This window comes from Haliaeetus albicilla, chromosome 18 (assembly GCF_947461875.1).
Source record: "Haliaeetus albicilla chromosome 18, bHalAlb1.1, whole genome shotgun sequence".
Classification (NCBI taxonomy): domain Eukaryota; kingdom Metazoa; phylum Chordata; class Aves; order Accipitriformes; family Accipitridae; genus Haliaeetus; species Haliaeetus albicilla.
Window position 1 is genome coordinate 30,690,990 of NC_091500.1, and position 25,327 is coordinate 30,716,316.

At 60.6% G+C, this 25,327-nt stretch overlaps 1 protein-coding gene across 3 annotated transcripts in view; it reads left to right on the forward strand.

The window, feature by feature from the left end:
- LRP1 (LDL receptor related protein 1) overlaps positions 1 to 25,327 on the forward strand; it is a 91,392-nt gene that overhangs the window by 50,209 nt on the left and 15,856 nt on the right. For 2 of the 3 annotated variants that reach the window (XM_069806461.1, XM_069806463.1), the window contains 44 exons: positions 27 to 216; positions 690 to 815; positions 1,484 to 1,624; positions 1,942 to 2,067; positions 2,330 to 2,446; positions 2,604 to 2,684; positions 4,879 to 5,046; positions 5,412 to 5,594; positions 5,790 to 5,990; positions 6,078 to 6,323; positions 6,627 to 6,824; positions 7,307 to 7,511; positions 7,679 to 7,843; positions 8,237 to 8,481; positions 8,776 to 8,907; positions 9,021 to 9,248; positions 9,425 to 9,599; positions 10,180 to 10,274; positions 10,524 to 10,673; positions 10,921 to 11,061; positions 11,370 to 11,498; positions 13,156 to 13,287; positions 13,540 to 13,674; positions 13,761 to 13,890; positions 14,484 to 14,610; positions 14,902 to 15,053; positions 15,194 to 15,318; positions 15,587 to 15,958; positions 17,218 to 17,407; positions 17,830 to 18,034; positions 18,262 to 18,454; positions 18,915 to 19,040; positions 19,138 to 19,266; positions 19,754 to 19,873; positions 20,573 to 20,686; positions 21,138 to 21,287; positions 21,586 to 21,720; positions 22,258 to 22,374; positions 22,619 to 22,747; positions 23,224 to 23,346; positions 23,797 to 23,937; positions 24,023 to 24,210; positions 24,479 to 24,662; positions 24,887 to 24,972. In XM_069806461.1, the coding sequence (XP_069662562.1) occupies positions 27 to 216; positions 690 to 815; positions 1,484 to 1,624; positions 1,942 to 2,067; positions 2,330 to 2,446; positions 2,604 to 2,684; positions 4,879 to 5,046; positions 5,412 to 5,594; positions 5,790 to 5,990; positions 6,078 to 6,323; positions 6,627 to 6,824; positions 7,307 to 7,511; positions 7,679 to 7,843; positions 8,237 to 8,481; positions 8,776 to 8,907; positions 9,021 to 9,248; positions 9,425 to 9,599; positions 10,180 to 10,274; positions 10,524 to 10,673; positions 10,921 to 11,061; positions 11,370 to 11,498; positions 13,156 to 13,287; positions 13,540 to 13,674; positions 13,761 to 13,890; positions 14,484 to 14,610; positions 14,902 to 15,053; positions 15,194 to 15,318; positions 15,587 to 15,958; positions 17,218 to 17,407; positions 17,830 to 18,034; positions 18,262 to 18,454; positions 18,915 to 19,040; positions 19,138 to 19,266; positions 19,754 to 19,873; positions 20,573 to 20,686; positions 21,138 to 21,287; positions 21,586 to 21,720; positions 22,258 to 22,374; positions 22,619 to 22,747; positions 23,224 to 23,346; positions 23,797 to 23,937; positions 24,023 to 24,210; positions 24,479 to 24,662; positions 24,887 to 24,972 (6,945 nt within the window). The remainder of the gene's footprint in view (positions 1 to 26; positions 217 to 689; positions 816 to 1,483; positions 1,625 to 1,941; positions 2,068 to 2,329; positions 2,447 to 2,603; positions 2,685 to 4,878; positions 5,047 to 5,411; positions 5,595 to 5,789; positions 5,991 to 6,077; positions 6,324 to 6,626; positions 6,825 to 7,306; positions 7,512 to 7,678; positions 7,844 to 8,236; positions 8,482 to 8,775; positions 8,908 to 9,020; positions 9,249 to 9,424; positions 9,600 to 10,179; positions 10,275 to 10,523; positions 10,674 to 10,920; positions 11,062 to 11,369; positions 11,499 to 13,155; positions 13,288 to 13,539; positions 13,675 to 13,760; positions 13,891 to 14,483; positions 14,611 to 14,901; positions 15,054 to 15,193; positions 15,319 to 15,586; positions 15,959 to 17,217; positions 17,408 to 17,829; positions 18,035 to 18,261; positions 18,455 to 18,914; positions 19,041 to 19,137; positions 19,267 to 19,753; positions 19,874 to 20,572; positions 20,687 to 21,137; positions 21,288 to 21,585; positions 21,721 to 22,257; positions 22,375 to 22,618; positions 22,748 to 23,223; positions 23,347 to 23,796; positions 23,938 to 24,022; positions 24,211 to 24,478; positions 24,663 to 24,886; positions 24,973 to 25,327) is intronic. The other variant, XM_069806462.1, reaches the window with a different exon arrangement.

Sequence of the window (25,327 nt, forward strand, 5' to 3'; positions counted from 1 at the left end):
GCCCCTTCGCCTCCCTGTGCCTGCAGATCGTGTATGAGGGACCTGAGCTGAATCACGCCTTTGGGCTGTGCCACTACAGCAGCTTCCTCTTCTGGACCGAGTACCGCAGCGGCAGCATCTACCGGCTGGACCAGGCCTCCAAGGTGGTGAGCCTGCTGCGGAACGAGCGCCCACCCATCTTCGAGATCCGGATGTACGACGCGCAGCAGCAACAAGGTGCTGGGGCCACCTCTGCCTGGCACCTCGGGGACCTGCCATGCACGAGGGAATGGTGGGGCTGGAAGAGGGATGGGACTGGGGGCTGAAGAAGTGCCCTGCCCAAGCAGCCCCCCACCTCTTTTTGCTTCATTTTGGCCATATCCCTGCCTGTCTGTCCATCCCCATTCAACCTGTCTCTCTCCGTAAACCCTGCTGTCACTCATCCCCTGCCCTTCCAGCCTTTCCTTTCTTTCTCCCCCTTCCTCCCTGCCTGCCAGGCTTCCTGGCTAGTTCTGCCAGGCTTTATGTCTCCTGAGGGGTCCCCTCTGCCTTGCGTGGCCTGAAGAGCTGGCGTCTCCAGCTGGGTTCCAACCGTGGAGCCTGCTGAGGGAGGCTGGGGGGTTGGGGGCACCCAGCAGCCCCCCCGTGACTCAGCAGGGTTTCCCGAGTGCTGAAGTCCCCTTCTCCTCACCCCTTCCTTACCTCCACAGTGGGCTCCAACAAGTGCCGTGTAAACAATGGCGGCTGCAGCAGCTTGTGCCTGGCCACCCCCCGGGGCCGTCAGTGCGCCTGTGCCGAGGACCAGATCCTGGGATCGGACTCTGTCACCTGCCAGGGTAGGCTGCCTTGGGGGCCCAGCCCCCAGTGGGGACCCCCTTTCCCCAAGGGATGGGTAGGGACGTGGGGTCTGCGACTCCACTCTGGCACATCAGCAGTGATGCCTCATGCAGTGGGGGGCTGGCCTGGGGCTCAGGGAGGTGGGTGCTCCCTGCACCCATGGGAGCCTGCAGACAAGTGACGTTACCAGCTCCGGTTCCTCCTCTTGCACAATGGCAGCAGGACAGCCGCCTGCCTGGGAAAGCGGGTGGAAATCCCTGGTGGGGATTGCTGCACGGAAGCTGTGCAACTGTGTCTGACGCTGCCCGCACAGTCGGGGTGGGTTCATTCTGCTGCCAGTATGGGGGAGAGCCAGGTTCAGGGTGGGGAGCCTCGGTGGCTTTCCTACCTTAAATGAGGTGCTTTGCCAGCTTAAATGAGAGGGGTGAAGCTCTGCTGGTGCAGCCCGTGCATGCAGGCTGAGCCAGGGTCTCTCCCCCTGCATCATGGGCTGCACCTTCTTGTTTCATGCTCAGGAGCCGGTGCACGTGGGCACGAGTGTCTGTGTATACACAGGGCTGCTGGGCAGTCATGTAGACATCCTGCCAGCCTGGGGACACAGAACTGTCCTTGCTGGTGCCCTGCAGTTGGTTAAAATCATCCCCTCCCTTTGCTCTTCCCTTGCCAGCCAACCCGTCCTACATCCCCCCTCCGCAGTGCCAGCCTGGGGAGTTCGCCTGCAAGAACAACCGCTGCATCCAGGAGCGCTGGAAATGCGACGGGGACAACGACTGCCTGGACAACAGTGATGAAGCCCCTGAGCTCTGCCGTGCGTAGCCACCTCCTGCACAGTGGGGTAGCGGTTTACATGCTCCTGGGGCAGCACGATTCGGGCTAAGCTTACCCCAGATGTGGGGCCAGTGGCTGGGACAGGGCCAGGCAGCCAGGACCCCTGCATCCCTTCCCCAGCTCTAGGAAGGGAGCAGGCTTGAGTGGTTGAGGGGGGAAGTGGTGATTAGGATCCTGGATCCCCAGTTTGTCTGAGGCTCCCTTCCCTTTTCTGTCTTAGTTTTTCTCTCCACCAGACATGGAGGAATGGGGGTGGGATGGAGAAGGGCAGGTCCTGAGTGTGTGTCTCCTCTGCAGACCAGCACACCTGCCCCTCAGACCGTTTCAAGTGCAAGAACAACCGCTGCATCCCCAACCGCTGGCTCTGCGATGGGGACAATGACTGTGGGAACAACGAGGATGAGTCCAACTCCACCTGCTCAGGTGAGGAGCCTGCCTTGTCCTCAGGGAACAGAGGGAGAGCTTGCACTGCTGTGCCGAGACGTAGCCTTCGCTGTTCCCTGCATGCTGCAGGGCTGAAACCGAGGTTTCAGGGCATCGTGCCTCCCTGCTGCCCACCTTGCAGCCAGTTTGGCTTTTGTGCCTGTGCCTCCCAGGAGCCCTGGGGGGTTTGTTCCCTGCCTTTCCCCCAGCGAAGCCAGGAAGTGCCAGCTACTAAAGCTCTGTCTGTCTCTCCCTGAGCCAGCTCGGACCTGCTCCCCCAACCAGTTCTCCTGTGCCAGTGGGCGCTGCATCCCCATCTCCTGGACGTGTGACCTGGATGATGACTGTGGGGACCGCTCCGACGAGTCTGCCTCCTGCGGTGAGCTGGGGTGGGGAGCGCTGGAAGCACAGGGCCCTTTGGGGAGCACCGCTTCTCACCCCACTGCGGGGCAGAGGCACCGGTGGGGCCAGATATGAGGATTGGGGCACAGGGTGTCTCCCCCACACTGATCGTGCTTCTTCTGCCTCCTCTGCAGCCTACCCGACCTGCTTCCCCTTGACACAATTCACCTGCAACAACGGGCGCTGCATAAACATCAACTGGCGGTGTGACAATGGTAAGGACCACGGCCCTGCAGCTGCCAAGGGGGGCACAGCTGGGGACGGCGAGATCAGATGCAGAGGTGCCAGCCTGGCAGGGGACCCTGTTCCTGCAAGGGCCACGTCTCAGCCTTGTGCTAAATGGCATAGCCCAGGCCCTGAAGGGAGGAGGCATTAGCTGAAGCTGTAAGCTCATCCTGCAACACCGAGACCCACATTTTCCTTGACTGCCCTTGGGGGAGCGTGTGTTGCAGGAATAGCTTGGCAGGGATCATTTCGGCAAACCTTGGCGTTCTTTGCAAGGTGGCCAAAACTCTGCCTCGGTGCCTGAGACAAGTGTGGAGTGGCCTGTGTTGCTGGCAGGGCTGAGCCAGGTCCTGTAGCCCCAGGGAAGGCAGGAGAGGTCTCCTGGTGAGCTCACATCTGGCCTTGGATCTGTTTCCAGGGCCAGGTCTCGGAGAGATATTTTGCCCCAAGGCTGCTTTCCTTCCCCACAGGTTTATTTTGGTCTTCCTAGCAGCTCTGCATCATTAGGTTTAATTAGTGGCTTCACAGCAGATGAGACACATTCAGAGCTGCAGAGTACATGTACCGGTGCAGGGGGTTAGCAGGGAGCTGTGGGTTCAGGTCTCTCCCTGGGGTCTTCCTGAGCAAATGGCATCTTCCTCCTGGGGCAACCCCACCTCTGAGCCATCCCCGCCAAGGGATGGTCTCTTTTCCTGAGGATGCACTGGTGCTGGCAGCCGGGCGCTCGCAAAAGCGACGGCCTTGGTGTGGAGCGCCTCTGTGCAGCCATGAGCTTTGCTAGGCACCTGCGGGGCAGAAGCTGCAGCGATGAGGGCCTCGCAGCCCTGTTGCCCTGGGCTCCCCCAGCACCCTCTGCTGCTTCTGGTCTCGCCTCCCAGGCCGCTCGGTGTGCCTGCGCAGCTTCTGTGTGTCCCTCTCCATGTCAGTGTTCACGTCCCAGCGTCAGCGTGTTTTTGTGCCACCCTCTGTGCGTGTGCCGTGTTGTGTTGTTTTGTTTGTCATTGTGCCCACTCTCCTGTCTGGTTGGTTCTGTGTTTCAGAAAAAGATTGTGGGGATGGCTCTGACGAAAAGAACTGTCCAAAGCCTACCGGTTAGTGCATAGATCAACATGCACCAGACCCCAACCTGGCCCTGTGCAACCCCCAAACCTGCCCCCTCCAGAATGCTGCAAGCCCCATGGGCTGCTTCTCCAGACACTGGCAATGCCCCCTGCGCTCTCTGGCAATGCCGCGCTCTCTGGCAACGCACCCCATGCTCTCTGGAAATTCCCCCTGTGCTCCAGCAGCGGGAGTGACATGCTGGGTGCCAGGGAGTGAAGCAGCCATCCCTCCCAGCTCACCGAGTGGAGTTGCTTGGGAAACTCCTTTTGGTGGGAGCCCGGAGAGGTCGGGGTCTGCAGCTGCAGGAGCTGGGCTGCTGGTGAAGCTGCATGGCAGCTGTCAGTGCCATCGTCCCTGTGCCCATTGTGAGCTCCCCTGTGCGGGGGGAGACTGAGGCACCGGGAGGCAAAGGCCCTTTACCAAGCTCAGGCAGGGTGTCTGCAGCAGAGCAGAGCCCTGTGGTCGTTCGAGCAAGCCAGGCCAGCCCTGTGCCTGGTGCCAGTGCCAGCAGGGCCAGCGGAGGGGCTGCATTGCCAGTGTCCCGGTACTATCAGACTAAATCTTCCCCTGCCCATCAGTGGGCGATGGGGTTTGCTGCAGGCAAGCTGACACCCCCCAATTGGCTGTACCAGCCCACCTCCCCAGGGATGCACCCTGTGAAGGAGTGCACCATCTCCCCAGCTCCGCTCCTCTGTGGAGTAGAGCGGTCCCCTTGGTGCTGGGCGCCCTCCCAGCCTCCCCAGGTACATGGCTGATCTATGCAGTTTCTGTGTTTCATTTTCTTTGTGTGCTGCTGGTGCTGTGGCCGCGCCTGGCGAGCGTGTTGGGTGGTGGGAGGGCCAGGGGCTCTCCGTTCAGCCCGGCCTCTCCGGTGGGGGTCCTGCTGCCGCCGGGGCTGCCCATCACCTCACGTCCCGTCTGTCGGCATGGTCTGTCCGACCCCCGTCGTTCCCCACTTTCCCCGGCCACCTCCTCTGGCAGGAGGGTCTCTGCCTTCCTCCCTCCTGCCGTGCCTCCGCCAGCCCTCCCTCCTGGCTGGCCGGGCGCTCTCTGAGCCCCTTCCCGCTCTTCTTGCCTCTCCAGACAATGACTGCGGGGACAACAGCGACGAGGCGGGCTGCAGCCACTCCTGCTCCAGCAATCAGTTCAAGTGCAACAGTGGGCGCTGCATCCCTGTGCACTGGACCTGCGATGGGGACAATGACTGCGGGGACTACAGTGACGAGACTCACGCCAACTGCACCAACCAGGGTGAGCCCCAGCTGGGCTGCCCCTGTGCTGCTGCTCAGTGTCCTCCCCCGGGGACCCCAGGTCCTGCCCTGGGAGGGAGGGAGCGAGCGAGTAGCAGATGGACCCTCAGCTCTGCTGCTGTCCTGCCTGGAGAGCCGAAAGCCCCCCCTGAGCAGAGTCCTCCTTCCCCTTTCCAGGCAGGCAATCCTGCAGCCCACTGCGGGTGCCCAGATACCCCTCTCCTGCACCTCTGGGTGCCCCTGGCCCTTTCCCTGCCCTTTCCCTGCTGGGCTGAGTGCCCAGTCCTCCTCTCACCCCCTGAGCCCACCCAGTTCCCAGCTCCTTGGGGCAAAGGCAGTGAGCGGGTGTGCATGCCCTCCCACCAGCAACGCGCCCGCCCGGGGGCTGCCACACTGACGAGTTCCAGTGCCGGCTGGACGGGCTCTGTATCCCCATGCGCTGGCGCTGTGATGGTGACACGGACTGCATGGACTCCAGTGACGAGAAGAACTGCGAGGGGGTCACCCATGTCTGTGACCCCAATGTCAAGTTTGGCTGCAAAGACTCAGGTGAGAGCAGGGGAGGGGGGAACCGCTGCTCTCTGCCCTCTCTGACCCGGGAAAGGGGCTGGGACCTGCCTCAGCTTGGCGGGGATGGGGACAGTGGCGGAGGGACACCAGCTCTGAGGCAGCCGGGACCCAGAGTGCCTGAAATAACGTCTCCTCTGCATCTGATCTGCCCCTTCCTCACTCCCCCCTCGGCAGCTCGCTGCATCAGCAAAGCCTGGGTCTGCGATGGGGACAGCGACTGTGAGGACAACTCGGACGAGGAGAACTGCGAGTCGCTGGTGTGCAAACCTCCCTCCCACACCTGCGCCAACAACACCTCCATCTGCCTCCCCCCTGAGAAGCTCTGTGACGGCTCTGATGACTGTGGGGACGGCTCTGACGAGGGCGAGCTCTGCGGTGAGTACAGAGCTGGGCACCAGGACAGGGGGCCTCCCCTGGCTGGGAGCAGGATGAGGACCTGACAATCACATCCTCTCTCTGCAGACCAGTGCTCCTTGAACAACGGCGGCTGCAGCCACAACTGCACCGTGGCCCCCGGCGAGGGCATCGTCTGCTCATGTCCGCTGGGGATGGAGCTGGGCTCGGACAACAAGACCTGCCAGATCCAGAGCTACTGTGCCAAGCACCTCAAGTGCAGCCAGAAGTGCGAGCAGGACAAGTACAACGTCAAGTGCTCCTGCTACGAGGGTTGGATGCTGGAGCCTGATGGCGAGAGCTGCCGCAGCCTGGGTGTGTGTGGGTGGGCTGCAGGGGCTGGCAGCATTGCTCCAGCTGCCTGTGATGAGGGTTGTCCTCCCCCCACTCTCGGAGGGAGCAGCAGCAGAGCTGAGGACTGTGCTGACGGGCATGGCCGGGTCCTGGGGGAATCTGCCTGCTGACAGTGGACCCCTCACTGGTCCCACCTGGCACAAGCAGCCCTTTATGGTGCAGGGGTGTGTGTGGTCCTGTAGCTGGGGCTGGGGCCAGGAGCAAGGGACACCTTCACCCTGCCTTGTCCATGCCACCCTTCTGACCCTGCCCTGCTTTCCCCAGACCCCTTCAAGCCGTTCATCATATTCTCCAACCGCCACGAGATCCGCCGCATTGACCTGCACCGGGGTGACTACAGCGTCCTGGTCCCTGGGCTGCGCAACACCATTGCCTTGGACTTCCACCTCAACCAGAGCTCACTGTACTGGACTGACGTGGTGGAGGACAAAATCTACAGGGGGAAGCTGCTTGAGAATGGGGGTGCGTAGCCCTGGGGGCATGGAGCACGCTGGTGGGGGCCAGACAGGTGGGAAAGCAGGGGTACAGTTCTGGGACAGGGTGTCAGCAATGCCATGGTGCAGCCACTGGAGTCCACAGCCCCTGTAGTGATTCTGTTCTGCTCTCCAAAGTTGCTAATTATGTAGGAGTTAATTAACATTCCCAGCACTTCCCTAATGGTAATTGCAGCCCAGCAGCTGGGAGCACAAAGCCAGGCCCCCTCCCCACCAGTGCTGCAGAGCTGCGGGAGGGGGCACCTGCAGGGGGACAGCAAGAGCCCAGCACCGGGACCACAGACACGGGGCTGAGCCCTTTGGGGTTCAGGCCCCGCTTGGGGAAGAAGCGTCCCCCCGCCATCGACCCCAGTCAAGCCAGCTGGAGCAGTTCCAGACTGGGGCGCGATGGTGGCGGGTGGGCCAGGGGAGAGGCACCAGCCTGAGCCCTCCCGGCACTATGCCCTGCAGCTCTGACCAGCTTCGAGGTGGTGATACAGTACGGGCTGGCCACCCCCGAGGGGCTGGCCGTGGACTGGATCGCTGGCAACATCTACTGGGTGGAGAGCAACCTGGACCAGATCGAGGTGGCCAAGCTGGATGGCACCATGCGAACCACGCTGCTGGCCGGGGACATCGAGCATCCCCGCGCCATTGCCCTGGACCCCCGCTATGGGTAAGGCAGGAGGTGATGTCGGTCACCAGGACACAGTGGCACCCTCGGGGTCTCGCCGGGGGGGACCAGGCCATGGGCTCCTGCCTGGGCACGCGCCCCACTGCCGATTCAGGAGGCAGAGCCCCGGTGTCCCCTTGCTGACCTTGCCTGCTTGCTGTCCCTCGCAGGATTCTTTTCTGGACAGACTGGGATGCCAGCCTGCCCCGCATCGAGGCCGCCTCCATGAGCGGCGCGGGCCGGCGCACCATCCACAAGGAGACGGGCTCGGGAGGCTGGCCAAACGGGCTCACCGTTGACTACCTGGAGAAGCGCATCCTCTGGATTGATGCCAGGTAGGACCAGGACACTCATCTGCGCCCAGTGCCTCCATCCCCTCTGGAGCCCTGCCTTCCCCATCCCTCCCAGCTCTGGCACCTTCTCCCTCGCTCGTGTGTTGTTCTGCCATTTGACTGCTGGGCTGGGAGCGAAAGCCTTTGCTCTGTGGGGTCTGTTTGCATCTGCGACACATTCCAGCCTTTGCTCTGGGTTTTCTTCTCTGTGGGAGCTCCGATCCCTGGTGTAATAAAGCAGTCGTTCTCCTCCGCAGCATTAAGCAGAGCAGGGGAGGCGGCTGCTTAGACCCTGTGGGTTGTTGCTGTTGGGTTAAAGACCTGGCCTTTGCCTGTCCCTGGTGCCCCTTGCCCAGCTGTCTGCCTGCTCTCACCCTTCTTCTCTGCCGGGCCCAGGTCAGATGCCATCTACTCAGCCCTGTATGACGGCACGGGGCACATCGAGGTGCTGCGGGGACACGAGTACCTCTCGCATCCCTTTGCTGTCACCCTGTACGGGGGTGAGGTCTACTGGACCGACTGGCGCACCAACACGCTGGCCAAGGCCAACAAGTGGACAGGGCACAACGTGACAGTGGTGCAGAGGACCAACACGCAGCCTTTCGACCTGCAGGTGTATCACCCCTCCCGGCAGCCCCTGGGTGAGGCCTGGGGAAGCAGAGGTGGCGGGATGGGGTGGGGGGAGATGGCACCGGCACTCGGTGTGCGCCCACAGCCGCTCAGAGCATCATGTGGGAGCCGTTCCCATGCCCGTGGCTGTCCCTTCTCACCCTCCGCTATGGCCTTGGCCACCCAGCAAAGAAGTGTCCTGGGGTGATGAAGCTGATGGGTCAGAGCTCCTCGATGGGCAGGCAGGGAGGTCTGCAGCTCTCTGGGGCCTCCTGGGTAGGTGTCCCCTGGAACAGGGACATCGCTGAGTCTTATCCCTTTTGCAGCTCCTAACCCATGTGAAGCCAATGGGGGCAAAGGGCCGTGTTCCCACCTCTGCCTCATCAACTACAACCGCACGTTGTCCTGTGCCTGCCCTCACCTCATGAAGTTGGACAAGGACAATACAACCTGCTATGGTAGGGGTCTGCCCAGGCCACCCAGGGACGGGGAGGATGAGCGGCTGCTTTGGAGCCAGCTCTGCAGACCAGGCTTGAGGTCCTACGACTGCCCCTCTCATTGTTCTCCCCAGAGTTTAAGAAGTTTCTGCTGTATGCGCGGCAGATGGAGATCCGGGGTGTGGACATCGACAACCCCTACTACAACTACATCATCTCCTTCACGGTGCCTGACATCGACAACGTCACAGTGGTGGACTACGATGCCCTGGAGCAGCGTATTTACTGGTCTGATGTCCGTACCCAGACCATCAAGAGAGCCTTCATCAACGGCACTGGCGTGGAGACTGTCGTGTCTGCGGGTGGGTGTGGAGGAGCATCGCCCTGCACGGCTGCCGCCGTCAGGTCCTGGAGCCGGGCAGAGCCACCAGCCCTCCAGAGGCTTTGGCTCCATGAGATCGGCCCTTGCTCTTCATCCAAGAATCATCCCAGCCCTGTTCTCGTGACTAACGAGTCTTCCTTCTCCGTTCCCTTTCAGACCTGCCCAATGCTCATGGCCTCTCTGTGGATTGGGTTTCCAGAAACCTCTTCTGGACCAGCTATGACGCCAACAAGAAGCAGATCAATGTGGCTCGGCTAGACGGCTCCTTCAAGAACGCGGTGATCCAGGGGCTGGACAAGCCTCACTGCCTGGTGGTTCACCCGCTCCGGGGGTAAGTCTCTGGTGGGACGTGGTGCCAGCAGGCTCAGGGTCAGGCCAGAAGTGTCAAAGAAGGAGGTGTTTGTGCACACTCACGTGTGTGTGCGCCTGACGGTGCACGTGTGCCATGGAGGAGAGAACAGGTTGCTTTCCCTATGTGTCAGTGTGTGTAGGAGGTGTGTGAGAGGAGACAGGGCCACAGCTCGGGAGGTGCGTGTCTGTTGGTACGCGCAAAGCAGCAGGCTGCATTTCTGTACATGCATGTGTGCGCGTGAAGGAGAACAGGCTGCAGATAAGCGTGCATCCACGAGCGTGTGCCAGTCTGGGTGTATGCGGGGCTTTGCTGGGCAGGGCTGCACAAGTGCTTGCAAACACCAAACTCCCTCCCAGGTTGCAGCACTGGAGGCAAGGAGATAGTCGGGTGCCCGGGCTGTGCAGCGAGAGGGGAGAGACGCCAACACGGGGCTGGAGAGCAGGCTGGGGTGGCGGGGGCTGGTGGAGCCTGGGTGGGCTGGGAGGGCAATAGAGCTGCACGTGGTCCGTCTCCACGGGGCTGTTGGAGCCATGTGCTCAGTGTCCTCTCACCGGTGCAGGAAGCTCTACTGGACAGACGGAGACAACATCAGCGTGGCCAACATGGACGGCAGCAACCGCACTCTTCTCTTCACCAACCAGAAAGGGCCTGTTGGTACGGATCCCACCTGTCCCCCCGGTACTACCCTGCCTTGTGGTGTCCTTGCTGGCCCTAAAAGCCTCAAGCCTCCACTCTGGCAGCCCTGGCTCCCCAGGGGGCTGACAGCTGGTTTGTGCTGGGTCACCCTGACCTCACGTGCCCGTTTTCTCCATTACCCCATCCACTCTGCCAGTCCCATCCTACCTCCCAGATGGTGACGGTCCCTGTGTGCCGCCTGGACACTGATGGTCCATTGCTTTCCAGGCCTGGCCATTGACTACCCAGAGAGCAAGCTGTACTGGATCAGCTCTGGCAATGGCACCATCAACAGATGCAACCTGGACGGCAGCAACCTGGAGGTGATCGAGTCCGTGAAGGGTCAGCTGAGCAAGGCGACGGCCCTGGCTATCATGGGTGAGAGCTGGCATGGTGATGGTGGCGGTTCATGAAGCCCTTTCCCTTTTTCCTGGCCCTGCCCAAACACAAGACTGCTCATTTCCACCTCTAGCAGCTGTGGAGGGGATGCTTCTCCACCAAAGGCTAAGCTCAGACCCCTTTTTCCAAGCCATCGCCTGTAAATCTGTGTGGAGCCACCGCTCTTTGCTGCTAGGGTGGGAGGGGATGGGGAAAGCTGCTGCATATTCCTGCCTTCTCCTCCCAGGCGACAAACTGTGGTGGGCTGACCAGGCCTCCGAGAGGATGGGCACCTGCAACAAGAAGGATGGGACGGAGGTGACAGTGCTGCGCAACAGCACCACGCTGGTGATGCACATGAAGGTGTACGATGAGAGCATTCAGCAAGGTGAGCGCATGGTCCCAGGGCAGAGAACCTGTAGGGACGGGCAGCGTTTCATCCGCTCCACCCAGGTGCCAGCAGGGCCAGAGTGTGTCCCACAGTGGCCGGGTGGCCGGCTGACCCTGTCCCTTCTCGCTGGCCCAAGCCTGGCCCTTGTGCCTCGCACCAGGTCCGTGCTGGCTGGCACAGAGCACCCACATCTCATGCAGCTGCCATGAGTGGTGCTGGCCCCAGCCTCTCCCCAGGCACCCACAGCCCTGGCAGGCATGCCCTGGCCCCCGGCTGCCCCTCACCTCCCCTTCTCTCCACCGCAGCTGGAACCAACCCCTGCAGCCTAAATAACGGTGACTGCTCGCAGCTCTGTCTCCCCACTTCGGAGACCTCCCGATCCTGCATGTGCACTGCGGGCTACAGCCTGAAGAGCGGGCAGCAGTCCTGTGAAGGTGAGCGTGCCTGTCCCCATCCCCTTGCCCCCTCGGGGCAGAGACACCCTGCAACTTTCCCTGGACCATGCCTGCTGCCTGCTGCAGCTCTGCCTGTGCCACATGGTGCCGCGCAGCTGAGCCAGGCACGTGTGCTGGCGTGGCGCGCGGGGGCCTGGTAACTGCTCGCTCTGGCTGCATGCGGGCTCATCCTGACCGCCCCGTGCCTCCCTGCTCCCAGCAGCACTGCGGAGGGATGCTGAGGGCCAGAGGGACACCAAGGGTGGTCGGGAGGGGCTGTGGGCTCGGGCCGCAGCGAGACCCTCGCGTGGGCTGTCCCTGCGAGGGGTTGGCAGCAATGAGCGTGGGCAGCACTGCCCGGGCACCAAGAGCTCTGGGTTTAGCAGGGGGAGGGCAGCAGGACTTGCATGGTGGGAGCCCTCAAAAGAGAAGCGAAATCCTTGCTGTGGGCAGCGGGTTTGGGTCACTGATTTGCCGCAATCACTGGGGACAGGGCTGGGCAGCCAGCGCAGCATTTGCTCTGCAGATCCCCAGTCCCTGCCCAGTTTGCCACCATCTCCCTCAGGAGAGAAGAGCCCCCCCACTCCTCGGTCACTGCCAGGGCCTCTCAAAGGCTGTTTGTGTGCAAAATGTTCTTGGTGTTTTTGGAGGGGTCTGGCAGAGCTGCTGCACCATCTGGGTCAGGGCAGGGACTGAATAACAAGCACTGCCCTGACCCAGATGCAGCGCAGAGCCTTTGCCAATGCTCGGGGGCATAGGCAGCTCTGGAAAGAGGCCTCACTCGTGCCTCCCCTATGCCCTGGCGTGGGTCAGGGCCCCTTGAACAGGCAACTCCAGGGCTTGCAGCCTGCAGGGAGGTCCGGGCAGGGCCTGCTCAAATGCAGAGCTGAGCAGGGAAGGGCTTTGTGGCTGTTCCCTGGGTTCCTGCCCCAGCCGTCAGAAACCTCGTCCCTGACTATGTCTCTGCTCGGTTTAGAGTGGGTTGTTCCCTGCCCTCTTTCCACAAGGTTTGCTATTCCTTCCCCTGCCCAGTGTGGTGATGAAAGCCATCCCATCCTGATCACGGAGGAGTTTTCTCTGTATGGTCATCCTGGTCAGTCCTCTCTCGTGCGGAGACCCAAGTGAAGCAGGGGCATCCCTCCCTCCATGAGAAACCATGGTGCTGCAAAGCTTTCGAAGCATGCCACGAGCATGCTGCCTATGTAAACGCGTCACCCCGCAACTGCAGCACCGTGGGCAGGATAAGGCACTCTGTATCCGGCAGGACTGCCTCCCCTGCCACCTCCCCAGCTGCTGCGGAGCTGCTGCTCGCGCTGCCAGCCCACGTCTCGCATGCGTCAGCCTTGGAGTCAGCCGAGAGGTGGGCGTAGGGGCTGCCTGTGTAGGGATGCTTCAGGCAGCCACACAGCCTGCCAGCATGTCCAGCCAGCACAGTTCAACCCTGCCCTGCCAGTCCCTTTTGTCCTGGGCCATCTGCCCAGGCCGGGGACTCGTGCTGCTGCTGTCATGGCAGGGTCGAACCCTCCCACCAGCCCTGCCAGGCTTGCACTCCTCCATGGAGCTGCTGTTGCAGTTTTCCCCGAGTTGTGGCTGTCCGTTGAAAGGACAGCATGTGGTTTGTGGGATGCATCTGACTGTCCCTGCATCTGTGTTGCAGGTGTTGGCTCCTTCCTCCTGTATTCGGTCCACGAGGGGATCCGTGGCATTCCCCTGGACCCCAACGACAAGTCAGATGCTCTCGTGCCTGTGTCGGGGACCTCTCTGGCGGTGGGGATTGACTTCCATGCAGGTGACGCAGGAGCTGGGAACAGGACAACAGGGCTGGAGAGACTGGGGAGGGGGAGCGCAAGGGAGACCATCACCAGACCCTCCTTTGGCAGTGCTCTGCCCTAGGACATCTCCCCTGGGCAGCTCCGGGTGAAGGAGGGTTTCAGGTCCCCACACCAGGGGCTTGGGGTGCAGCTCAGCCCAGGTCTGTGCAACCCTTGGAGTGACCCAGAGATGGTTGCTGACACCCTCTCTCCTGCCTGGCCCCTGTTAGAGAATGACACAATTTACTGGGTGGACATGGGTCTGAGCACCATTAGCCGGGCCAAGCGGGACCAGACGTGGCGGGAGGACGTGGTCACCAATGGCATTGGCCGCGTGGAGGGCATCGCCGTGGACTGGATTGCTGGTGAGACAGAGCTCTGGAGTGGGGAGGAGCGGGTGGGCAGTCGGGGAGCGCGGCTCAAGTGGGTGTTCACTGTCCCCTCTCTGCAGGAAACATCTACTGGACAGACCAGGGCTTCGATGTCATCGAGGTGGCCAGACTAAATGGGTCCTTCCGCTACGTGGTCATTTCACAGGGGCTGGACAAACCACGGGCCATCACAGTCCATCCAGAGAAGGGGTGAGACACCGCACAAAGCTGCTCGGAGAGGGCCATCAACTGGGGGCTGGGCATGTACCGGAGACCCCCGGCACCCTCCCAGCAGAGCCGTGTAGTTTGCACGCAGTGGAGAAGGACTCCTAGGTCTCCTGCCACACGAAGGGACAGGCCCCTGGTGTCCAAACCAGCTGTGTTTAACTGCCCTTTCACTGATGGGCTGAGCTTCGTGGGAGCTCCCTGTGACTTTGTGGGTCCCAGCATCTCAGAAAATCCAAGTGGAGCCTCCCCAGACTGGCTCCAGTTTTGGACAGAGTCACAGGGAGAGGAGAGTTGTTTGGATCCAGGGAAAGATGGAGAACAGCACCTTAGGTGCCTAGCACACAGGCTGGTTTCTGCGCAGCATCCAGCTGCAATGCAGGGCTCCTTTCCCCAGCTGCAGCATGGTCTGCAAGCATGCAGCGGTCAGGAGGCTGCAGATCGCCAGGGGTCTGGACTGAGGCCCTGGTGTGGAGTGATGAGGGGGAGAGGTGCTTGTCCTCTGCTCCAGTGGCCAAAATGCCCAAGGATGCTGCTTCTGGCCAGCCCTGTGGTCATGTCCCTGCTGTCCCCTGCAGGTATCTCTTCTGGACGGAGTGGGGGCAGTACCCCCGCATCGAACGATCACGCCTGGATGGGACCGAGCGGATGGTGCTGGTGAACGTCAGCATCAGTTGGCCCAATGGGATATCCGTCGACTACGAGGTACAGCTGCCGGCTGGCACGATGGTGCTGCCCTGGGGCCTAGCAGGGAGTGTGCCAGTCCCAAGGGTCCCTGCAGCCATGCCCCTGCTGATGGGGCCTCTGGGGGACATGGCTGCCCTCCCCAGGGCTCTGGAGTCTCCTCTCCAGTGCAGGGAGGGTTGTCCAGGGTGGTCATCTTCTGAACCCTTTCTGGACCTTTCTGCCAGACATGGTGGGAGGTGCAGAGGGTGCCTTAGTGCCACCCCAGGGCGCTGCTCCATTGCTGACTGGGATGCTTTCTCATTGCCTCAGGACGGGAAGCTTTACTGGTGCGATGCCCGGACAGACAAGATTGAACGAATTGACCTGGAGACAGGTGAAAACCGGGAGGTCGTCCTATCCAGCAACAACATGGACATGTTCTCAGTGTCGGTCTTCGAGGAGTACATTTACTGGAGCGATAGGTATGGTGCCCGAGGGGTCTGGCAGTGCTGGGGGTGCCCCGGGCACTAGCTATGCGGAAGGATGGGGGGAGCTGGGTCCTGCCGCAGGGTGCTGCTGGGGCGAGCCCTGCGTCAGTTGCTCAGTGATTGTCCTTTCTTAGGACTCATGCAAATGGCTCCATCAAAAGAGGCAACAAGGACAACGCCACCGAGTCGGTGTCCCTGCGGACAGGGATCGGTGTGCAGCTCAAGGACATCAAAGTCTTCAACCGGGCCAGGCAGAAGGGTGCGTCCAGGAACAGGGTGCAAGCCCCTCGTGCAGTGCTGCTGACGGCCACCCAGGCTGGGCTCCCGTGGCAGACAGATGCGGGGAGGGGGATAGAAACAAACGGGCCACTGTGTCCTCATCAAAGAACCGTGTTGCACCATGGGCTGAGCCTATTTCTTCACCCGCTTCCTCTGGGAGTGGGGAGAGGTGAAAAGCAGCTGAGCAGGAGCATCTTCCTACACAGAGCCTGCCCAGTCCCTTGAACAATCCCCCCTTTCCTCCCCAGGCACCAACATCTGTGCCCAGAGCAATGGGGGCTGCCAGCAGCTCTGCCTGTTCCGGGGCAGTGGGCAGAGGACGTGCGCCTGTGCCCACGGCATGCTGTCCGAGGACGGAGTGAGCTGCCGGGACTACGATGGTTACCTGCTGTATTCGGAGCGCACCATCCTCAAGAGCATCCACCTGTCGGACGAGAACAACCTCAATGCGCCCATCAAACCCTTCGAGGACGCAGAGCACATGAAGAATGTCATTGCCCTGGCCTTCGACTACCGCTACGGCTCCAAGGGCAGCAACCGCATATTCTACAGCGACATCCACTTCGGCAACATCCAGCAGATCAACGATGATGGCACAGGGCGCAAGACCATTGTGGAGAGTGAGTGTTACAGGGCTCTATACTCATGCGTCTGCCCTAAGACCCCTCTTTTCTGTTCTCCCCTACCACCTCTTCCTGAACTCCCTCCTTCCTCGCCCAAGGACTTTTTTTCCTTTTCTCGGTTAACTTTTTTTGGTGTTTTCAAGAGGTGTTTTGAGTGGCAGCTGTTAAGGTTTCAGCTGTGAGCTTTCTACCAGAGCCTCTGGAAGAGGCGGCAGCTTGTGGTAGGGGATGCAAGTGTCAGGAGCAGCCTGTAGAGCTTGTTCTGGGAAGGAGAGTGTATCACGAGGCTCAGGCATGCATGTGGGTATGCATTGCTCTAGAAACAAGGCACTGTAGCAAACTTGGGAGCTGCTCTGTGTTTGCATTTGACTTCCAAGACCGACCTGTTGAGCCTGAGCAAACCTTGCCACACCTGGCCCTGTTTTCAACCTCCAGCTCTTGGTTTGCACTTGGTTGGTTTTATTGGCTCCTACGGCAGGTGAAAAGACCATGTCTATTGCTCTGCATCACTAGGGAGCACCTCCAGCAAGTTATAGATGTGCTCGCTAATGAGTGTATTTATATTTGGCACTTGGGATAGCTGTTATCACTGAGATAAGGAGAGCAGGGCCCATCTCTCATAGCTGGTTCATTAAACCTTTTGCTGATCCTTAATGAGGGAGAAGGATGGGTGTATGGTTCAAGTTCCTGGCCTGGGAGCTGGAGGGAAGGTCTCCCTGGTTGGCCACGTGTCTTCATCTTGTCACTTTGTGCCTCTGGGCCTCAGCTCTCCCCTGGCAGAGGGAGACCCTTCCCAGCACTGCTGCTGCGGGGACAGGGAGACCCGGAGCAATGCCCAGCCAGTGCAGGGGAGGTGATCAGAGCAGGAGCTTGAAAGCCAAGTTCAAGTCCTCAAGTCCATTTCATCATAGATGAACATCACTCAGCCTTCCTGCAAGGAAGTGTCATTACCTGGTTGGTGGCAGAGGTCTGCCCAGGAGACCCCTAAAGTTTCCTCGGGTCTCAGCTCGCACGTCAGCACAGACACTAGCCCAGCCCTGCTGAGTCCCCTCAGGTGCTGCCACACTGGCACAGTGTTAGCAAGCAAGCAATCCTCTGAGGGATTTTTTGGGAGTGTAATTAAAAGCAGTAACTTAAGGCTGCCAAAGAAGCCACGTCCAAGTGTCCACGGTCAGCACTGGCTGTGTGGAGTGAGCTGGGCAGCCGTGCAGGAGCACGGGCTGGATGCGACCTTTGCCTGTCCTCCCTTCCTGCAGACGTGGGCTCGGTGGAGGGGCTGGCATACCACCGCGGCTGGGACACGCTGTACTGGACAAGCTACACCACCTCCACCATCACCCGCCACACCGTGGACCAGAGCCGCCTGGGGGCTTTTGAGAGGGAGACGGTGATCACCATGTCGGGGGACGATCACCCCCGGGCCTTTGTGCTGGACGAGTGCCAGAAGTGAGTGGCCGTCGGTGGTCCAGCCAGCTTGCCCAGGGGCCACGTGGTCCCAGGGCCAGCGTCCAGGCGGACACCCCTCCACTGAGGAGGAAGCACTGGTTCCCAGCACAGAGTATTGGACCCCAGGGAGGAAAGGCCCTGTGCCCCCCACCCCCACACACACCCCCTTCAGCACCCCAAAGCAAAGACAGAAACCCCGTCCCATCCTCTTCTCTGGCTGGCTGGTACCATGGGGTACCATGTTTCCCAGCTGGCTGCAGTGGCTTCATTCATCCCCTTCCCACCCCTTCTTATGCGGGAACGATGTCCCATCCATCCCAAAGTCCCTGGAAGCCCCACAGCAGCAGAGGGGTGGGCTGAGCCAACATGTATGCGGCAGAGAGCTGGGGTTGCAAAGGCATCACATGTGTCTCCCCTTCCAGCCTGATGTTCTGGACCAACTGGAATGAGCAGCACCCCAGCATCATGCGTGCCACCCTCTCTGGTGCCAACGTCCTCATCATCATTGACCAGGACATACGGACACCCAATGGGCTGGCCATTGACCACAAGGCTGAGAAGATCTACTTCTCTGATGCCACGCTGGACAAAATCGAACGCTGTGAATACGATGGCTCCCACCGCCATGTGAGTCCAGACTTGGCCCCAGCAGCAGAGATGGGAAGGAGAGTGGCGAGTGGCGAAACTGGGGCTGACACTTTGTGAGAGGACAGCAGAGCTCTTCCTGGGGCACGGGGAGGGTCAGGCCTTCCCCTCAGGCAGACACACGGGGACACGCTGCATTTGGGGTCATGCTGGGGGCTGTGTCCCACAGCCAAGTTCCCTTGTGCTCACGGTTTGCCAATGTCCGGCAGGTGATCCTGAAATCAGAGCCTGTGCACCCCTTTGGCCTGGCTGTCTACGGCGATTACATCTTCTGGACGGACTGGGTGCGCAGGGCTGTGCAACGAGCCAACAAGTACGTGGGCACTGACATGAAGCTTCTGCGTGTTGACATCCCCCAGCAGCCCATGGGCATCATTGCCGTGGCCAACGACACCGACAGCTGTAAGGATGCTCCGTACCCCCCCCATCACCCGCAGCCTCGCCACCATGGGCCCCTGCTCCCCTGCCCCTGCCAGACCTCTGCCCCCTCTCTCAGGTGGCTCAGCCTCCTGCCAGACAGCGCTGCTCTTCCACCCTGCCTGCAGGCCAGGGGAAGGGGGAACCTGTCCCACCATCCTTCCTGGCCTGTCACTGTCCCTTCGGGACCCTCACGCCAAGGCCTGTCCATCTCCAAACCCTGTGCAGGCTGAAGAGAGAGAGAGTTTGCCCCATTTGTGCTCTTCCCAGGACATCCTCCTTGCAAGATCTTGGGAGACTGGATGCCCCTAACCCCATGCATCCCCCGTAGCCCCATCTGAAGAGCATGGCGAGAAACACCTACTTCTCCTCTCCCCAGCAGGGAGGACAAAGGGAAGGGACTGCTGAGACTGTCCTTGGCGTAAATGCTCTCCATCTCTCCTAGGTGAGCTGTCCCCATGCAGGGTGAACAATGGCGGCTGTCAGGATCTCTGCCTGCTCACGCCCAAAGGACACGTCAACTGCTCCTGCCGTGGCGAGCGTGTCCTGCAGGAGGATTTCACCTGCAAAGGTGGAGGGGAATTGGAAGCGGGAGCTGAAGGGAATGGGAAGGGGAGGAGAGGCCACTTACAGCCTGGCAGAGCTGACATTCTCCATGCCCTCCCCAGCCCTGAATTCCACCTGCAATGTGCACGATGAGTTCGAGTGTGGGAACGGTGACTGCATTGACTTCAGCCGGACCTGCGACGGCGTGGTCCACTGCAAGGACAAGTCGGATGAGAAGCAGTCCTACTGCAGTAAGGTTCCTCCTCTTGCTGCTTTGCTCAAACACACACACGCACCCCCTGGGCAGGCACAGGCACCCTGCTCAATCTGTCAGCTCTGTTTGGCAAAGGGAGCCAGGACTCCTGGGCGTCTTCTCGTATCCCTCAAGTGCTCGCAGTCCCTTTTGCCCTCCAAAGATGGGCCCAGCCAAGCCCTAGGGGCTCCAGACCTTTTCCAGTTTTGGGGGGGCAGGCTGGAGAGTGGGACACCTTGAGCTGACCTGGTGGGGGCTGCGGCACCCTCCATCTAACACCAACCCTCACTTCTCAGCCAGGAGGGGTCTCTGCTGGTCAAAGGCCAAGCTTAACCCTGCGGTGTTGGCAGCACAGCACAAGGAAGCCTGTTTCCTAATCCTGCCTGTGTAGTTTCTTCCCCTGCTGAAGCATCCCTGAGGAGCTGAGACACCCGGGGGCACCGGCCCTGCCCTCGCGCTCACCTCCTCCTCCTCCTCCCTCACAGGCAGCCGCAAGTGCAAGAAGGGTTACCTGCACTGCATGAATGGGCGCTGCATCGCCAGCCGCTACTGGTGCAATGGCGTGGATGACTGCGGGGACAACTCGGACGAAGTGCCATGTAACAGTAAGCAGGCTGGCTGGCTCCCAGCCAGCCCTTGCCAGGGCTCAGTCAGCTATCTGGGACAGGGACAGAGGGTTCGGGAAAGAGTTACCTTCAGCTTGACAGGATCAGAGCAGAGCGAGGGCTTAACAGAGAGTCAAGGTCTAAATCCTACTTATGCTGCTTGTGCCACAGACCGCTTTGTAAAGCTCACTCCCTGACAGCTGGGAGGAAGAGCTCCTGAGCACGGCCAAGCAGCACCCAGAGCCTCCCGAGAACACTGGTTTGACAGCTAGGAGGAACACAAGGCGATGGCAAGGCGCAGTGTCGCTGCTCCTCGTGCTCCTGAGAAAAGGGCACCCAAGCATCCCCAAGGGCAGCATCCCTTCAGAGCTGCAGGGCTGCAGGAGCCTGTCTGCTTGGTTCAGAACTGATGGGGAAGGTCAAGAGCTTCCCCGAGCCCATCCAGGCCTGCTAGTGATGGGCCAGGTTGGGAGATGAGCGCAGGCTGCCAGGCAGGGTGTGTGAGTGGGAGAGACACCAGATCTCAGCCGGGAGAGGACCAGAGCTGGGAGTGGAGGTTCAGGTGGTCCATAGCTGTGCTGGGCAATGGGTGTATGTGTGTGCATACACGTCTGCAACGTGAGTGGGGGCCGTGGGGTGGCTGTACATGCTGGGTCCCCCAGCCCAGCCTCATCTGCTGTGGGGGCTTCCCCCTTGCAGAAACCAGCTGCGCTGCTACCGAGTTTCGCTGCCGAGATGGGAGCTGCATTGGGAATTCAAGCCGCTGTAACCAGTTCATCGATTGCGAGGACGCTTCGGATGAAATGAACTGCAGTGAGTGCCCCAGCTGCTGTCCCATGTTCCCTGCTACCTCCCCAGCTCTGCCCTGCTCTAGCTCTGGAGATGCTTATGCCCTCTGCGCCTACGGGCAGGGGCCTGGGTCCCTGCACCTCATTTCAGTCTTTGGCACTTGTGCTGAAGCAGGGAGGGAGAAGGGCCCTGGCTCCCGTCCCGTCAGCAGAGGCCAGCCCAGGTTACCCCAGTGGCTGGAAGCAGCCCCAGCCCATCACTGCAGCCCCCCACGCCATGCTTGGCACCTCACAACCTGACGTCAGAAGTGCTTAACGTGGTCCCAGCAGCTCAGGGCACATGTGCTGCTTTGGGGAGGGAAGGGCTGTCAGCAGCAGGGCGAGGGCTCGTGCTGCATGCTGGGAGCTGGACTGAAGGGCTGTGCCACTGGCGAGCAGCACCAGTCATCCAGGGCTCCTGGTGTTGTTCCTTGCAGCTGCCACTGACTGCAGCAGCTATTTCAAGCTGGGGGTGAAGGGTACCACATTCCAGAAGTGCGAACACACCTCTCTGTGCTACGCTCCAAGCTGGGTGTGCGATGGGGCAAATGATTGCGGAGACTACTCAGATGAGCGCAACTGCCCAGGTGAGAGCGGGGAGAGGAAAGAGGGCTCAGGCCTGGGAGAGCGGGGGCATCCCACCGACCCTCTGGCCGGGTGCTCCCCTTTGGGGTCTGTTTGGAGGGTGGATGCTTTGTTTGCACACCAGGACCATCATCCTTTGCCTGCACAGCTCCTGCACGAAGGGTGCTGCAGCACGCTGATTGATAGAGGATCACAGAGGGCTTTTGGGGAGAAATCCTTTGGAGTCAGGCACTTTTGGGTTGGGAGGAAGCAGGACACGTCCGCGCCACCACGCTTACTGATGTTTCCTTCACAAACCAGGTGGGAGGAAACCCAAGTGTCCAGCTAATTACTTTGCCTGCCCAAGCGGGAGGTGCATCCCGATGACTTGGACCTGCGACAAAGAGGATGACTGCGAGAACGGAGAAGACGAGACTCACTGCAGTGAGCGGCAGGGTGGGGAAAGCAAGGGACTCCAGGGTGATAGCATGGGGTGGCAAGCGCAACCGTGCTAGAGGGGAGGCAGGACCCTCTCCTTTCTCTGACATCCATTTGCCAAGGACCAGACTCCAGATTCTTCCCCCTCAGTGGTCTTATTCCAAATGCTTGGGCTTTTAACTGTGGCCAATGCAAATGTCCTGGTGCATTTGTTTGCTCAGCACATGCATGAGTGTCCATGGTCATTTTGAAGGTGGCCAGTTACGGCTCAATTGAGCTATGTTTTTATTCCAACCTCCCTGAACAAAACCCAAACAGTGCTGAGGAACTGGGGAACCTCCCCAGCTCCAGAGCAGGCAACCCCACACCAGTTCTACAGCTGCAGTGCCCATCAGCGTGGCGTGTAGGCACTGCCAGGTCTGGGTGAGCAGTAGCCCCAGCACCACCCTGGGCACCAGCCCTGGAGCCCATCTGGCCCAGCCTGGCTGTGCTCTGCTGCCATGTCCTTCCTCCCACATCACCCTAGCTCTGACCCCTCCTCTCCTCCTCTCCCAGACAAGTTCTGCTACCCTGTGCAGTTTGAGTGCAACAACCACCGCTGCATCTCCAAGCTCTGGGTGTGTGACGGGGCAGACGACTGCGGCGATGGCTCTGATGAGGACAGCCGCTGCCGTGAGTCTGCTTCAGCCCCTGCTCTGACCTCTCTCCGTCCCTACCTGTGCTGCTGCCCCGTCTCTGTGTATTCCTGCCTCTGCCCATCCCTACTCCCACCCTTCCTTTCCTGTGCTGTGGTCCTCACTGCTCTCCTGGGTTCTGTATCTTGGGCCCCCCGCGAGACGTGGGGGCACATAGCCCGAGAGTGCCAGTTCTCCAGCAATGGGGTGACTGGCCTCTTTCCTGCTTCTCCCTTCCCCAGGGCTGACCACCTGCAGCTCAGGATCCTTCCAGTGCCCAGGCACCTATGTGTGTGTGCCGGAGCGCTGGCTCTGTGATGGAGACAAGGACTGTGCGGATGGAGCCGATGAGACCCTCGCTGCCGGCTGCTGTGAGTCCCCAGAGGGCTGGGTGCACGGCAGGGCCAGGGGCTGGAGAGGAGCGGGGTGTAGTGCAAGGCAGAGCTGCCTGAGGGGGGCTAGCCCCACTCCCCGGGGTCCCCATCAGTAGCAGACGGGATGCCTCGTCCTGGCCACTTCCCCACCAGGCTTGCAGGAGGATACTGCGGTGCTGTGGTCACAGCAGACCTGGACACAGAGATGTTTGGGTGCCTTTCCCTGACTGTGAAGAGAGAAGCATCATCCCACAGAGCAATAGCCAAAGGCACCACATTGCCCGGGTGCTGTTCACAGCCACAGGATGAGGGCACAGGGCTGGGCTCGGGCTGGGGGTGAAGGAGTGGGAGTCCCTGCCACGAGTGGGCTGTGCCTCAGCTTTTGTCCCCAGCACCCCAAGACAAAAGGGCTCAGGAGGCAGGCAGGAGAGCACACGGTCTGGTGGGGGGCTGACAGCGATGCCTCATTGCAGTGTACAACAACACATGTGACGAGCGGGAGTTCATGTGCGGAAACCGCCAGTGCATTCCCAAGCACTTCGTCTGCGACCACGATGATGACTGTGGCGACGGCTCGGACGAGTCCCCAGAGTGTGGTGGGTGTCCGTGGGACCGGGGAGGACAGCAAGGGCTGTATCTCCTTTTGCACTGGCCCTGGCAGCCACACTGGGTCTCCTGGGCTTTGACACAGGATCTTGGAAGGGTTTTCTTCATCCAGAAGGAAGGGGTTTGACGTGAGAGCAGGGTGAGGGGGAACCAGGAGAGGGAGTGGGAGGGGTTCGGTGCCAGAGAGCCACAGAAGAGCTGTCCCAGCCCCTGCTGCAGGCTGTCTGACTTGGCACAGAGCAGTTTTGGAGAGATTCAAAACCACCCACGTTTGCTGCCTCCTTGACCCCTGCGGTGCAGCCCTGTCCCAAGGTGGGCTGCAGGAACGTTTGGCCACCTGTGCCACAGCTCCGCACAGCCCAGCCACTGTGGTGCCCCTGTCGCTGATGATGAGCTCGGGAAGGTAAGCCATGCCATCTGAGCCTGCCGCCCTCCTGCAGAGTATCCCACCTGTGGTCCCCATGAGTTCCGCTGCGCCAACGGCCGGTGCCTCAGCAACAGGCAGTGGGAATGCGACGGCGAGTTTGACTGCCACGACCACTCGGATGAGGCGCCCAAGAACCCGCGCTGCACCAGCCCAGGTACCTGCGGGGTCCACAGCTGGGGACTGGGGCTGCCCGACTGCCTCACGCTGACCGGTGCCACCTCCTGTCTGCCCCACTGCAGAGAACAAGTGCAACGACTCCTTCTTCCTCTGCAAGAATGGGAAGTGCATCCCTGAGGCACTGCTTTGTGACAACAACAACGACTGCACGGATGGCTCGGACGAGCTCAACTGCTTCATCAACGAGTGTCTCAACAAGAAGCTGAGCGGCTGTTCCCAGGAGTGTGAGGACCTCAAGATCGGATACAAGGTAGGGGCCAGCAGGCTGGGAGGGTCTGCTGGAGGGATGCTCTCCCGCTCCCTTCCTCTTCCACAGACTCTTAGTGTGAGGGTTGCTTCTGTCCTGCGCCAGCTGGGCAAGGGATGCACACACAGGCACTTTTGGCCCATGCTTGTGTGTGCTTCTCTTGCGTCTGCAAGCTGTCTGTGCCTGTGCCCGCTTGTCCCATGGTGATGCCTGTCATGTCCCAGCATGTGGGCCCTGGATATTTCTAACAGCTCCGGGTTGCCTCCTGCAGTGTAGATGCCGTCCTGGGTTCCGGCTGAAGGACGACGGGAAGACGTGCATTGACATCGACGAGTGCTCCACCGCCTACCCCTGCAGCCAGAAGTGCATCAACACTCTGGGGAGCTACAAATGCCTGTGCATAGAGGGCTACAAGCTCAAACCTGACAACCCCACCAGCTGTAAAGCTGTCACAGGTGAGAGCCAAGAGCAGACTCAGAGGCAGGGGTGCTCTTCTGGCAACGATGTGATGCTGCTGGCATTGGAGTCCATCATGGTGCTCCACAAGGCGAAGTAGCTGCACCTGGCTCACAAAGGAGAGCTGGGAAGCAGTGGGGAAGGGGAGGGTGGCAGGTCCGCAGGGGATCTGTCCATGTCCCAGTGGTGCTTCCCTGACACATCTCATGGTTTCCCTGTGCAGATGAAGAGCCCTTCCTCATCTTTGCCAACCGGTACTACCTGAGAAAGCTCAACCTGGATGGCTCCAACTACACACTGCTCAAGCAGGTAAGGGGGAAGCTGGGAGCAGGAGGGGGCACCGGCCCCACATGGCTGGGGGTAAAGGGTTGGAGAGGGGCCCTGCAGGGCACGAGACCTGCCAGCCTGGGAGTTTGGGCTCTTGGCTTCCCAGGCAGATGGTAGATCCTGTATAAACCACAGCTCTCACTATGAGTATACAGGAGGTCCCATGTAAACAGTAGCTCTTTGGTAGCAGACCATAAGGTAGGGGCTGCATAACAGTTGTCTGTAGGTGCTTTTAACTTCTCTCCTGCAGGGAGCAGGAGTTGAGGCTGGGGGCTCACTGGTCTTTGTAAAGCCCCTGTGACCCTCTGCAAGCAGGTGAGGCCGTTTCAACACTTCT